This window comes from Myodes glareolus, chromosome 5 (assembly GCF_982192425.1).
Source record: "Myodes glareolus chromosome 5, mMyoGla1.1, whole genome shotgun sequence".
In the NCBI taxonomy this organism is placed as follows: Eukaryota; Metazoa; Chordata; class Mammalia; order Rodentia; family Cricetidae; genus Myodes; species Myodes glareolus.
The window spans coordinates 92210416-92224021 of NC_142030.1; the positions used below are offsets into that span (position 1 = coordinate 92210416).

The window sequence follows — 13606 nt, forward strand, 5'->3', positions numbered from 1 at the left end:
CAAAGCTGTGTTCAAACCATAGCACTATATAAATTAGGCCTGGCATCAGGTTTGCAATCCCAGGAAGAAGAAACAGAAACCCAAGGCCATCCTTGACTACATATTAAGTTATAAGCCAGCTGGTTATACATGAGACTGTCAGAAAATAGTAAACTCAACATTTTAAGAGCATACATTTGGGTGTAAAAGGTATAACTGAGCAGTAGAAAACCAGACGGTATAAATTTGTCTTGTAATTCACATTTTAAAAAATTTGTCTTAACTGCTGAGATGGCTTTTAGGCAGGGCATGGTGCCTGCTTTTAATCCTAGCAGAGGCAGGTGGCTCTCTGAGTTCCAGGGGCCTGGTCTACATAGTAAGTTCCAGGCCAACCAGGGCTACATAGGGAGACCATCTTGTGGGGGTACGGTGAGGAGGGTATTAAATAAAGTCATTATGCAGGCCAGCCATGCCTTGGACTTTCTGTATTCCTGCTTTGTTTTTCAAGTGCTAGAATGACAAGCATACGTATACCTACACATTTAGCTTATAAGATTTTCCTGATGCTTTAAAAATTTAAGTCTATAGATATAAATTTCTTTAAAGTTATACTTCTTATTCATAGACACATAAAAAAACACAAGGAAAACAGGTTCATCTATAAGCACATTTAATGGAACACTAAATTTAAGCATTCTCGTACTTACTTGCTATATTCTAAAATTTCTCCAATTTTCAAATTTCCCTTTTAACCAGTCTTCTTAAACTACTTTCTTGCTAAGAAAAAACATTAAATTTTAGAATTCAGACATTATCTCAATTTTTTTGAAAAGACAGCAATCCTGAAAAACTTAATTTTAATAACACTACAAATAAAAGTAACATCCTATCAATTTTTAAGAGCCTACATTTTTTTTCTTTTCTTTCTTCTTTTTTTTGGATTTTTCGTGACAGGGTTTCTCTGTGTAACAGTCCTGACTGTCCTGAAACTCGCTTTGTAGACCAGGCAGGCGTCAAACTCATCGAGATCTGCCTGCCTCTGCCTCCCAAATGCTGGGATTAAAGGTGTGCACTGCCACCAATCATCTGAGACTATACTTTTTCATTTAAGTAATGGCAAAGATGTGCCAGGAGTGGGGTGAGGGGTGGGTCGTGGTGGTGTAGAGAACACAACAACAAAACTCAAAACCAAATGTGCCAGCATTTGGGAGGTTAAGGGCAAGATTTATGGTCATCTTCAGCTACACAAGTCTGAGGCTGGCCTAGAGCTATTTAAGACTCCAGTTCAAAAAACATAACACTCAGAGTGGTATGCCTTGGTGGTTAGGAGGGTTTGCTGATATAATCATAAGGACAGGAGTTTTAATGACAGCACTCACATACTAAGCCAGGTGTCCCAGGGCTGCCTGCAGCTCCAGCTCCAGGGAGGCGGACTAAAGGGTCCCAGTGCTTACTGTCTAATCAATTTAGAAAACGTGAGCATCTCTGGAAGAGACTCTGCCTCAAAGAGTGATGGCAAACCCAAAATGTCTTTTTATTTGGTGGGGGGTGTTCTGCTTTTTTGGTGGAGTGGGTTCTGAGACAGGGTTTCTCTATAGCATTGGAGCAAGATGTCTGCTTTTGACCTCTTTGCACATGTGTAGACACACACACACACACACACACACACACACAATCTCAGAGGGAAAAATTAAAAAAACAGGACCAATGAGATAGCTCAGAGGCTAAAGGTACTTGTGCCAGGACTAGGTTCAAACCCAGAACCCACAAGAATGGAAATATTTCCACAAGTTGTCCTCTGACCTCAATCAGACAGGTGGTATTTATAATCAGCACACATATACTGAAGTAAATGCAATTTTTTAAAAAAAATTAAAATCGAGTTTTTTAAAAAAAAGAGCAATAAATCAGCTATGTTACAATGGAGGCCTAAGTGCTGATCCAAGTGACTTCAGTCCACAAAAGTACACTTACTATGCTAGATCAAGAAAACTGGATGAATCAGTAACTCTGAATCTTCTCTTTTTTTAATTCTTTCTTTTTAAATAAAGATTTATTTTTTATGTGTTTTGCCTGCAGAAGTCTGTGTGAGGGTGTCAGGTCCCCTGCAACAGTAGTTACAGACCGTAGTGAGCTTCCTGTGGAAGAGGAAGCCAGTGCTCTTAACCCCTGAGCCAGCTTTCCAGACCCCTTCTTTTTTAAAGACAGGATCTCACTGTATAGCCCTGATTAGCCTAGACCTCGGCTACCTGCTTCTGCTTCAAGCGCTGGGATTAGAGGTGTGTGTTACCATGCTGGGACACATCTTTTATAAGCAACATTTTTCTTCTTTCTTTTCAAGGTTCCAGAGTCATGAAAGTACTCTGAAAGTTAAAATAAAAGATAAAAAAAGACATATGCTATGTGCTTTAATTTAATGAACACTGGCAGCATACTAGACACCAAACACAAGATCACATGGTCACTATGGAGGTGGAAAAATGACCAGGACTGTTACCTATAAAATGGTTCTGTAAGTCACTTTGATAAAATGGAAGCCTACTACTATCAACTTTACCACCTATTTTTCCCTTTCCTTGGAGTAAAAAACCAAAACCAACCAACCAATCAACCAAACAACAACAACAAAAAAACCTTTTAAAAAACAATACCCTTTTATTTCTTTTCCGAGACAGGGTTTCTCTGTAGCTTTGTTTGGAGCCTGACCTGGAACTCACAGAGATCCGCCTGCCCCTGCCTCCCAGTGCTAGGATTAAATGCTTGTGCAGCCACCACCCAGCAATACTGTTGTTTTGTGGAATAAGGGGTTGTTTTTGCTGAGCTCCACTGCCCAAGAGTTGTTTGCTGTTAAAATACACAGCTCCCACTCCCACTCCATCTGCGGCACAGTGTGAATCGGAAAATTAAGTTTTCATTCCAGGGACCTTAATTTCACTTTCAATAGCCACCCAGACACCTGTCCTAGTAGTACAGGCGGTGTCTCAGTTCTGAGTCTGAAACCAGCCTGCTCTACAGAGGTCCATGCTTGCCAAGGATATACAGTGAGAATCTCCCCTCCACCCCCATAAATACATACATACATACATACATACACCTGTTCAGTAAAAAGAAAAAATAAAGCAACCCAAGTTCTCCTCCCAACCAGACCTCACTTTTATCGAGGTCCCAGTTAAGCTGCCAGTCAGTCCTCACTCCCACAATGAATTTACCTCACTTTCTTCCTAACCCCTGGACTATGTTATGCAACTAACTTGAATCTAAGACCAAAAGTAATTGTCCTGCAGATACGAATTCAGACAGAGTAAGTCAATTTACTAAAATAAAGCATTCAAAACTTAGCGTGCTTATATTAAAATGGAGTAAACTACTATAGTAATTACTTCCAAGTAACAACAAAAAGCTTAATATTGCCTGTTTCCTAATTTTAAAGTATCTTGAGTAGATGATACAGTCTGGTCACTTTTATGTCCCCAAAATACTCAGCAACAACGAAAAGCTTAGTATCGTCTGTTTTCTAATCTTAAACAAAGTATCTCGAGTAGATGATACAGTCTGGACAGTATCAACTCGGTGACAACGAAAAGCTTTAATATTGTCTGTTTCCTGATCTTAAAGTATCTTGAGTGGATGGTACAGTTTTTCATCAGTAATTATGTCCCCAAAGTACTCACTATAATCTGAAAGAGCCATATACTACTCGCCTAAACGGCAGCAAACTCACAGGAGACATGGTAATTTGAAGGTGCGGGTTGAAACAAACTGGAAAAAGCAAGCAGGTGGGTAACTCATTCTCGGGCTGTCTTTCCACCCGGCACGAGGGGCGACTATGCAGTCTAAAAGACCAGGTGACAGGAGATCACCGCATCGGGAGACACAATGGTGGGGGTACCAAACCGCTGTCAGATCCAAACCTCTTTGGCACTAAGAGACTCCCGATATCGAAACGTGGAATGACGGAGACTGACAGCTGTTAAAAATCCTCAAGAACTAAATCTTTACCTATTTAGGCACTCCTTTACGTGTAACAGGTAATGACTTCGGTCTCTCTCCTCTATTCTTCCCTCCCTCTCCCCCCCCCCCCCCCCCCGGCCTCAACAGATTGGACCAAGCCACACCCCTACACCCAAGGCACATTCCCGTACAACAGCCCTGGAAGACATTAAAGGAGAACACACCGAGAGAGGAAATTAAAAACTTCTTGAAACCATGGTAATCCAAGTCTGACGGCTAGCGGAACGTTCCCTTTACGATTAACGTCACTCAGGAAGAGAGAGGGTTACAGAAGTATCCGAGACGTGTACGCGGGTGAGGGGGGAACGAGAACTACACGGGATTTGGGTCGCGCGGTTAACGCGCACGTCCCCGAAGGAAGGACATTTGCAGACGGGGGAAAGAAAACTTGGGGTTAACTCGTCTGGTGCTCCTATATGGAGCGGGGGGAAGCAGCGGCCCTTATTTTTGGGGCTTAGAGACAAAACTCACTTTCACCCCGAGGGGGAAAAGAAAGCATGGGTCCCGCCCAGGCCGGGCTGGGAGGCGGGGCCTGCCGCGACCCCGAGGACGGAGGCGGGGCCGGGCGGCGAGGCACAGGCAACCCGCTCGCCAAGGCGCTAGGCTGCCCGCGAGCCTCGGGAGGACGGGATCGCGCGTGGTGGGCCCCGGCTCGGCGGCAGGCTCGGGTCGGGCCCAAGGGCTGCGGCCTACCGGGGAGCCGATCGCGCGTCGCGTCAGCGCCAGGGCAGCGGGCCGGGCGGCCTCGAACTAGCCCCGGGCCCGGGAGGGGGGGGTGGAGGCGGCGAGCACGGGCGCGCCCCCGCCACCCCGCGCGCCGCCGAGCACCCCACGCGCCGGGACGCGCGCGAACCCCCAGAGAAAGCCGTGTGTGGTCGTCAGGAGCACGACTGCAGGCCTGCGGCCCGGCTCCTTCACCGCTCGTCCTGTCCACCCCGCCCCGGGCCTGGGACTCCACACTGACCTGACAGGCCGAGACATGTTCGCTGTCGAGGCGCGACCGAGTCGAGGAGCCGAGGATCAGGACCCCCCTCCCCGCGCACTCGGCGCCCCACCCCCCCGCTCCGGCCGGCCGGCGGGGCCGCTGCTGCCGAGGCCCGAGCTGCTGGCTTCTCCGAGTCCGCGGCTGCTTGTTCCGGGCCCCTGGATCAGACGAGCCCCCCGCTCCCCCGTCTCCTCAAAATGGATGAATCAAACCAGCCGAAAATGCGCCAAAGCCGTGGTGTAACCAAACGCGCTAGGGTCTGGGCGCTCCGCCCCAGCACGCCCGCTCATTGGCGAGTGCTGCCAGACGCGCCCTAGTCATTCGTCCGTTTGAATCATCACGCCTCCAAGGCCCCACCCCTCTTCCCGATAGGCCCCGCCTCCTCCATGGGGTCCTGTTAGTCAAGATGCGCTGAGAGTGCAGGCCCGCAAAACAAAAATGGTCGCCGATTGCCCGCCCCCTGGCTTCCACGCCAGAGCTGCAGATTCGGCTTGGGTTCTAGCTTGAGCCTCCTAAAGAACCTGATTTATATAATGTTTAGTGTGGATCAGATGTTCGTGACATAGATTTAATTTCTCCTGGCGTGATTTTTTGCAAATCAGCTAATTGCAAGACTCTTAAGATAGGCAGCAGATTCGTCACTAAGGGACTACTTCAAAATTGGAGGGAAATTTCTTAGGTTCAAAAATTTGACCTTAATCTTAGGAATCCCGTGCTCTGGCTTCAGCGTTAACCTTCCCGGGCTCAGCCACGCTGCTGGAGTTGAGAGTTATGCTCACAATCAAGGAATAGCTTCGATTCCATTCTTCATTCTCCAGTCTGATCTTTGTGAACTACTTCATACTCGTTAAAATCCCATTTTCCGATATTACCATTTCAAAGAGAAAGAGGTGGATAGTTAAGAGTGGGAGTGGTAGCGAAATACTTGCTTCTGAATTCTAGGTCCCCCACTTAGCAATTGAATAGGTTTCCCTCTCTACCCCACAATTTCACGACCAGCAGAAAAGGGAATAACATTACCTTATTATTAGAATAAACAAGGTCCTGTGTTGAATGGCCTTTAGTTTGGGTTTAAGGTTCAGTTTTTAGTAGAAGAAGTAGTTGGGGCTGCTTCAAGACATTTGAATTATAACTAAGGGCAACTCAGATTATCTAGTTAAAATATACAGGCGTTTGCTGAATGCCTAAATCTCTCAGGAGGGTGCAATATCCCTGTAGCAATAGCTGAGATTTATGTTATAGTTTGGATCATCTGTTCCCCAGTGGACCATATGGCAAAGTGGCCAGTCTGTGGTAGAGTGTTTAGGAGGCAGAACATTGGGTGGAAGTTAGGATATCAGGGTTGCTCTTAAAGCTGTGGGGACCATGGCTTGACCACCACTGTCTCTCTCTTTCCCTGTGGCCACAATATGATCAGTTTTACTTTGCTGACATGTCTTGCACCATGATGTCCTACCTCTTAGCAGGTCCAAAGCCACAAGGCCAAGCAGCCCTCGATGGAAACACATGAAACCATAGCAAAATAAATCTGCTCTTAAAAAAATTGGTCTTTTGAGTCACAGTGAAAGAAAACTGACACTTTACCATCACATGTAGGCTGCAGTCCTTGCCACAGGCAATGCTAATAACAAACTGGAAGGTATGGGTGTTGCTCAGTTGATAAGGCTTGCCCAGGCACAGAAAGTCCTGAGTTCAGTTTTCAGCACTACCTAAAACGGGACGTGCATGCGCCACCACCACCCAGCCACATTTCTGTGGCATTAAGGACATTCATAGTGTGCAACCATCACCAAAATCCATCTTCAGAATTTCTTTTTTTTATTACATCCCCCCAGTGTGTGTGTGTGTGTGTGTGTGTGTGTGTGTGTGTGTGTGTGTGTGCCACATCATGAATGTAGAATCAGAGGAAAATTCTCAGGAATCAGGGTCTCTCCTCCCACTATGTGGATCCTAGGAATCAAAACAAATGCTTTTACCTGTTGAGGTGGGAGGATCACCTGAGCCAGGAGTTCAAAACTAACCTGAGGAACAGAGTGAAACACCCACCTCAACTCAAGAGGGAGGGCAGTGAGACGGCTTAGGAAGTAGATTCTCACTGCCAAGCCTGCTAACCATCTCCAGGACCTACATGGTAGAAGATGTCTTCTGGTTTCCTGCTACAGACTAACTTTTTAAATAAAGACAGTAGGGGGCCTGGAGACATGGCACAAATTGCCCTCCCCAAAGGCCCGAATTAGGGTCCTAGCACCCACCACCTGCAACTCCCAGGAATCTGATGCCCTCTTCTGGTTTCCATGAGAGCGTGTGTGTGCACGCACCCCCCCCCCCCCCAAATAAAATTTAAAGACGGTGAGAGATAGGGTTGGAACTCGGTGGTACTACATGTGCTTAATATACAGCCCTGAGTTTATCTCCAGCAATTTGCACCTGTACATAGGTGTGTGCATTCACATGTGTGTGCGTGTGCACACACACACACACCAAAACAACTAAAGCTGGGCAGTGCTGAGATGGCAGGACTGATGAATCTTCCATGATCCAAAGAGAACCCAAGTACCGTGCTGTAATACTTAGGACCTTTTTCCTCTTCCTTCTTTTTCTCCTCCTCATTCTTCTTTTCTAACTTAGCAAAGAATTTTATTAACCTTTTCTCAAACCTGCTTCCCAGGCTTCTTCAGCTTAACTTACTACAAAGAATGAACTGTGTATAAACAAGAACTGAAAAGAGCTGCAACGTCCAAGGGGGCTTAGACTTAAAAATATTAGAGATATTTCTGAAAGCAGTCACGGCATGGACTAGCAGCCCCAGTAACTTCTCCCGGCTTCATCTTTCTCACAGTTGCCTCGGTTCCGTTTGCCCCATTCTTAGAAGCCTCATCTAAATTCTCCACATGACCTGCAACTTCCTTGTCCTCTCCAGTGGCAACTGATGCTGTGCCATACCCCAGTTGTTTGGGCAGAGCTTCTGCCATTCTCCTTGAGCCAGTCAGGCTGTCTGCACAGAGCAGATGTAGGACATTGGGAAGCGTCTCTGCCGAATGGTGGAAGTGTTTTCGGCCTGAACTTTAGGGTGTTAAAATGGATCACTGTTCCTCTTCAACTTCAGAGATACTGTTTACACCTAACTTCTTTAAAGAGAACTGAGTTCTTCGTCATCTGCTGTGTCTGTACGACATGAACCACTGTCTTTCTATGAACAGTTCCTTTATCACCAATATGCACTTGTGCCCATGCTCTGGCGAGCTTTTCCTGGGCCATGATAGCTTCTTTCATTTGGTTGGAGCAGAAAAGGGGCCATGTGGGTGACTGGGGTTTGTGCTCAGGGGGTCTCTGGCAGACCAGCTGAGATTAGGGGCACACATGTGGGGGTGCGAGAAGGTGGCTGGAGGGGACGCAGGGAATCCTTGGAACTTTAAAAAAACGCCTTACAGGCCGGGCAGTGGTGGTGCACGCCTTTAATCCCAGCACTCGGGAGGCAGAGGCAGGCGGGTCTAGGTGAGTTCGAGGCCAGCCTGGTCTACAAGAGCTGTTGTATGTCTCGTTCTGTTCCTCTAGCTCTAGTTCTGGTTCTTTTTCTTCTTTTCTACAGTGGAGACCGGGTCTGTTACTTAGCCCAGATGGGGCTAAAACTCCTGATCCTCCTTTTTACCCCTCCCAAGAGTTGGGATCCCAGGCATGTGCCACCACATCTGGTTGTTCTTAAATTTTTCTGTTTCCAAGAACTGGGTCTTGTTGCACACATCTGTGATCCCAGCCCTGGGAAGTGGAGGCAGAAAGAGGAGAAGTTCAAGGATACACATGTAGTTTGGATCTAGCCTGGGCTAGAGACTCTGTATCATTAAAACATCCAAATAACTTTGTATTTTATTGTGTTTTACGCATATGGGCATTTTGGCTGCATATATGTGTACCATATGTGTGCCTGGTACCTGGGGAGGCCAGAATAGGATACTGGACCCCCAGGAACTGGAGTTATAGTTATGAGCTGTCATGAGGGTGCCGGGAATCAAACCTGGGACCTCTGGACGAAAAGTCAATGCTCTTATCACTGAACCATTTCTCCAGCACCCCCACCCACCCAAAAGGTTAAATCAATAAAATCTTACCTCAGTCTGCTGACTCTGCCACTCTAGGTGACTCATGGGACCGTGGGACTCTGTAACTCTGGTTTGCCCCTGTAGAGCCCAAGGCTAGGATAGCACATGGTTAGATGTCTCCATCTTTTCAAGAGCTTCTTCCTTCCTTCCTTTCTTTCTTTTTCTGATTGTCCTCCTCCTTCTCCCTCAGACACAGGGGCTCAGGTAGCCCAGGTCAGCCATGAACTTGCTATGAACCTGAGGGCTACTCTGAACACTTCATCCTCCTGCCTCTGACTTCTGAGTGCTGAGATAAGTGTGCATCACCACGACTACATTACACAGTGCTGGGCTGTGTTCACAACAGGAAGCACTCTGCCAACTGAGCCACGTAGCCAGCCCTCGTGTGTTCACAACAGGAAGTACTCTGCCAACTGAGCCACATAGCCAGCCCTCGTGTGTTCACAACAGGAAGTACTCTGCCAACTGAGCCACGTAGCCAGCCCTCATGTATTTTTTCCGTTGTTTGTTTCACTCCAGATGTCCATCTTCTTCTGTGCTTTGAAGAATGTTAAGAGCTAAGCTTAGGTTAGCTTATCTGCTGCTAAAACAAGGAAGATGTACAACTTGACATTTAAACTGAAGAAAAGAAGCCGAAGACCAGTCCTTGCTATTTTACTAGACACCAACAAAATCCATAGAAAACTCACCATTGTGGTATTGAAGGATGACGGTTTTATTTCTCTAACCCGCTAACAAATACTGCGCTATGAACATTGCTGAGGGCTAACAAAAAGAACACTGAACTTGTAAGCAAGAGTACCTATATCGGGCTGCAGAGATGGTTTAGCATTTATGAACACTTGTTGTTCTTCCTGAAGACCTGGCTTCCACCAATTGTAACTCCAATTCCGGGGGAATCCAACATGCTCTTCTGGTCTCCCTGGGTACCTACCCCCCCACACACCTGCCCCCATATATGTAAAACAGTAATACAATAAACCTTAAAAATAAATAAAAGAATATCTGTCTCTGATAGCATAAAAAAATTCTAGAACTTAACAAGAAAATGAAAGAGTTTGTCTTAGGGTTACATGGTTGACGAAACACCATGACCAAGGAAACTTGGGAGGAAAGGGTTTATTTATTCAGCTTCTGCTTCCACATCACAGTTCACCTTCAAAGGAAGTCAGGGCAGGAACTCAAATGGGACAGGAACCCAGAGGCAGGAGCTGATGCAGAGTTCATGGAGGAGTTACTGGCTTGCTCCTCATGGCTTGCTCAGCCTGCTTTCTTACAGAACCCATGACCACCAGCTCAGGGGCAGCACCACCCACAATGGACAGTGCCCTCCTATAGGTGGATTTTTCTTTGGGCTGCCAGTTCACACACACACAAAAATGACACGGAGACTAATTACTAATTATGAAAGCTCACCCTGTAGCTTAGACTTGTTCCACTAGCTCTTTTTTTTAAGTTTTATTTATTCTTTTATATATGATGTTCTATCTGTATGTGCACCTGCAGGACAGAAGAGGGCACCAGATCTCATTACAGATGGTTGTGAGCCACCATGTGGGTGCTGGGAATTGAACTCAGGACCTCTGGAAGAGCAGCTGATGCTCTTAACTGCTGAGCCATCTCTCTAATCCCATCCCATTAGCTTTTATAACTTAAATTAACCAATTTATATTAATCTATATTTCGCCTCATGGCTTTTACCTCTCTTTCATCTTGTACCTGTTTCCTCTCTGTGTTCTCTGGCGGCTTTCCCATGCCTAGATTTCTCTGCCTAGCTCTTCCTGCCTAGCTATTTATTAACTGCTTCTCTCTCTCTCTCTCTCTCTCTCTCTCTCTCTCTCTCTGTGTGTGTGTGTGTGTGTGTGTGTGTGTGTGTGTGTAACAACCCTAGCTGTCCTAGAACTAGTTCTGTAGACCAGGTTGGCCTTGAATTCACACAAAGATAGATCCCCCTGACTCTATCTCCTGAGTGCTGGGATTAAAGGTATGCACCACCACTGACAAGTGGCCATTCATCTCTTTATTAAACCAATCAGAAGGTGTCTTCGCAAAGACACATCTTCACAGTGTACAAAGATTATCCCATAGCATCCTCCCACATCTATCACTCATTAAGAAAATGCCCTATAGCTTGCCTGAAGCCGATCTCATGGAGGTATTTTTTTCAATTGAAGTTCACTGCTCTCAGATGATTTTAACCTGTGTCAAGCTGACACAAAATTAGCCAGCACAGATCTATACAATGAAAACTTAAAACAATGAAGAAAGAAATTGAAGACATCAAAAGATGGAGAGACTTCCCATGCACATGGATTAGCAGGATTGATGTTGTGAAAATGGCCATCCCACTAAAGCTATCTAATGATAGATTCAATGCAATCCCTCTCAGAGAAACATTTAATGGTAAAGCTTAGCACCCTCCAGCACCAGGACTGGCATGGAGTCTAAGCAGCAGGGATGGCCGGGTGACCTCATGGAGCCTCCAGTGGCCAAGAGCATGAGGAAGGCGACCATTAAACAGAAGAGCCCATGACCTCAGACAGGGCAAAACGGCATAGGAGAGGAGCTGTTGCCTGAGAGACAGATTCCTGGCATAGCCAATAACCAAGCTACCAAACATCATTCCAATGCCAGTCCCGGATCCAGTCATACCAACTGTGGCTGCCCCAGCACTGACAAACTTGGCAGCTGTGTCAAGGTCCCGGGAAACAACACTGGTCTGGAATCTGGCCACCTGGAGAGAGGCGCTGCTGCAGGAAGGCTGGTGAGATGGGGCCTCTGTTCTACTCAAGAGGGAGGCAGACACAGGCCTGATTAGACCTCTGGTAAAAGAGCCGATCAGAAACTGGAGTAACGAGCAGAGCCTTGGTGTCTGTATTTTTCAGTTTCCCAGCTTTAGCCCCTGGTCTCCATCTCCACATATCTTGTACATTAAAAACATTACTGGATGCACCACCATTCCTAATTTCAAGTTCCAATACAGAGCCACAGTGGTAATAGCAACAATGTCCTGGCACACAACCGGGTGACCAGTGAAAGAGAACTGAGGATCCAGATGGAAGCCCAAGCACTTTTAGCAACCCGATACGTTTTGTTCTTTACAGCGCCAAGAACCCTGGAGAAAAGACAGCAATGGTGCTGGGAAAATTGGAGAACTACATGTAGAAGAACGGAACCTGATCCTTTTCTCTCAGCCCGCACACAAATGTATTCCAAATAGATCCAAGATCTTAATGTTAGACCTAAAACTTAAAAGAGACCATTTTAGGCACTCCTAAGCACTTTCTGAAGGTGTGGTAGCACATGCTTTTAACCCCACCACCCAGGAGGCAGAGGTGTTAGGGTCCGCAGAGCGCTTCACAGAGACCACCGTTCACTTATACAATTAGCAAGAGCGTTTATTCCTTGAGACAAAATTCCAGCATGCAGGGGTCAGCCATTCAGGCAAAATGGCAACCTCAGGGAAGAACACGTAGGCTCCTTTTAAGCAGAGCTGAGGGGAATTCTAGGAATGTTAGGTCACCCTAAGTAGGATTGGCTAAGCGAGGGACAGTTACACTAATTTGTTTCTAATTGGCGGTGTGTGTGTGTGTGTGTGTGTGTGTGTGTGTGTGTGTGTGTGTGTGTGTGAATACTCCTTTCATCCTAGGGCATATCTGGGCCTTAGGAGGGTGACACAGGATTTTCCTTTATTTGATTAGGCGCTAGGGGCTGATTCAGGTATGGTACTGCTATCTCCCTCATCCATGCTGTCAGAGGCACTGTTGGTTTATTGCCTTTGTTCATGGCTTCCTGTTTCATTACCTTGGGGGACGTAGGGACTTAGACCTAGAGACTTAGGCCTAGCAATGGCCTCTCATTGGCAGACAGATCCCTGTGAGTTTGAGGCCAGCCTGATCTACAAAGAGAGTTCCAGGACAGTTAGGGCTACACAGAAAAACCCTGCCTTGAAAAACAACAACAACAACAACAACAACAACAACAACACACACACACACACACACACACACACACACACAAAATAGACTGTAGAATTCAAAGGTTCTCAGAACACAACGGCTAAGAAATATTTTTTTAAAGTTAACCATCGGGAAAGTGCAAATTGAAACTACTTTGAGATTCCCTCGTACCTTCCTCAGAGTAACTAAGATTGAGGCAACAAAAGACAGGCTGGCAAGATGGCTTAGAGGTTCGGAGTACTTACTGCTTTCACAAAGGAACCAAGTTCTCTTCCCAGCACCCACACAGGGTGGCTCCTAACCACCTGAAACTCCAGCTTCAGGAGATCTGGTGCCTTCTCCTGGCCTCCTTGGTCACTTACCCTCATGTACAGGAACTCACACAAGACAATAGATGGACAGACAGACAGACAGACAGACACACACACACACACACAAACTGAAAATAAAATAAATCTAAAAACAAACAAACAAACCCACAACATGCTGGGGAGGATGTGGGGGAAATAGGGACTCCTCATGCATTGCTGTTAAGAATACAAACTGGTGCAGCCACTATGGAAATCAGGAAGGTG

General features: G+C 46.3%; 1 protein-coding gene and 2 pseudogenes across 2 annotated transcripts in view; all 3 read right to left on the reverse strand.

The window, feature by feature from the left end:
• Positions 1-5109, reverse strand: part of Nucks1 (nuclear casein kinase and cyclin dependent kinase substrate 1) — a 28346-nt gene extending 23237 nt beyond the window's left edge. Inside the window, exon 1 of one of the 2 annotated variants that reach the window (XM_085688276.2) lies at positions 4955-5109. In XM_085688276.2, coding sequence (XP_085544402.1) covers positions 4955-4971 — 17 coding nt within the window. In that variant the 5' untranslated portion in view covers positions 4972-5109. The remainder of the gene's footprint in view (positions 1-4954) is intronic. The other variant, XM_085688275.2, reaches the window with a different exon arrangement.
• A 203-nt stretch (positions 5110-5312) lies between these two features.
• LOC125398354 (transcription factor BTF3 pseudogene) lies at positions 5313-8248 on the reverse strand (annotated as a pseudogene).
• Positions 8249-11469: 3221 nt separating this feature from the next.
• On the reverse strand, positions 11470-11993 carry LOC146894993 (ATP synthase F(0) complex subunit C1, mitochondrial pseudogene; annotated as a pseudogene).
• Positions 11994-13606: the final 1613 nt, after the last annotated feature.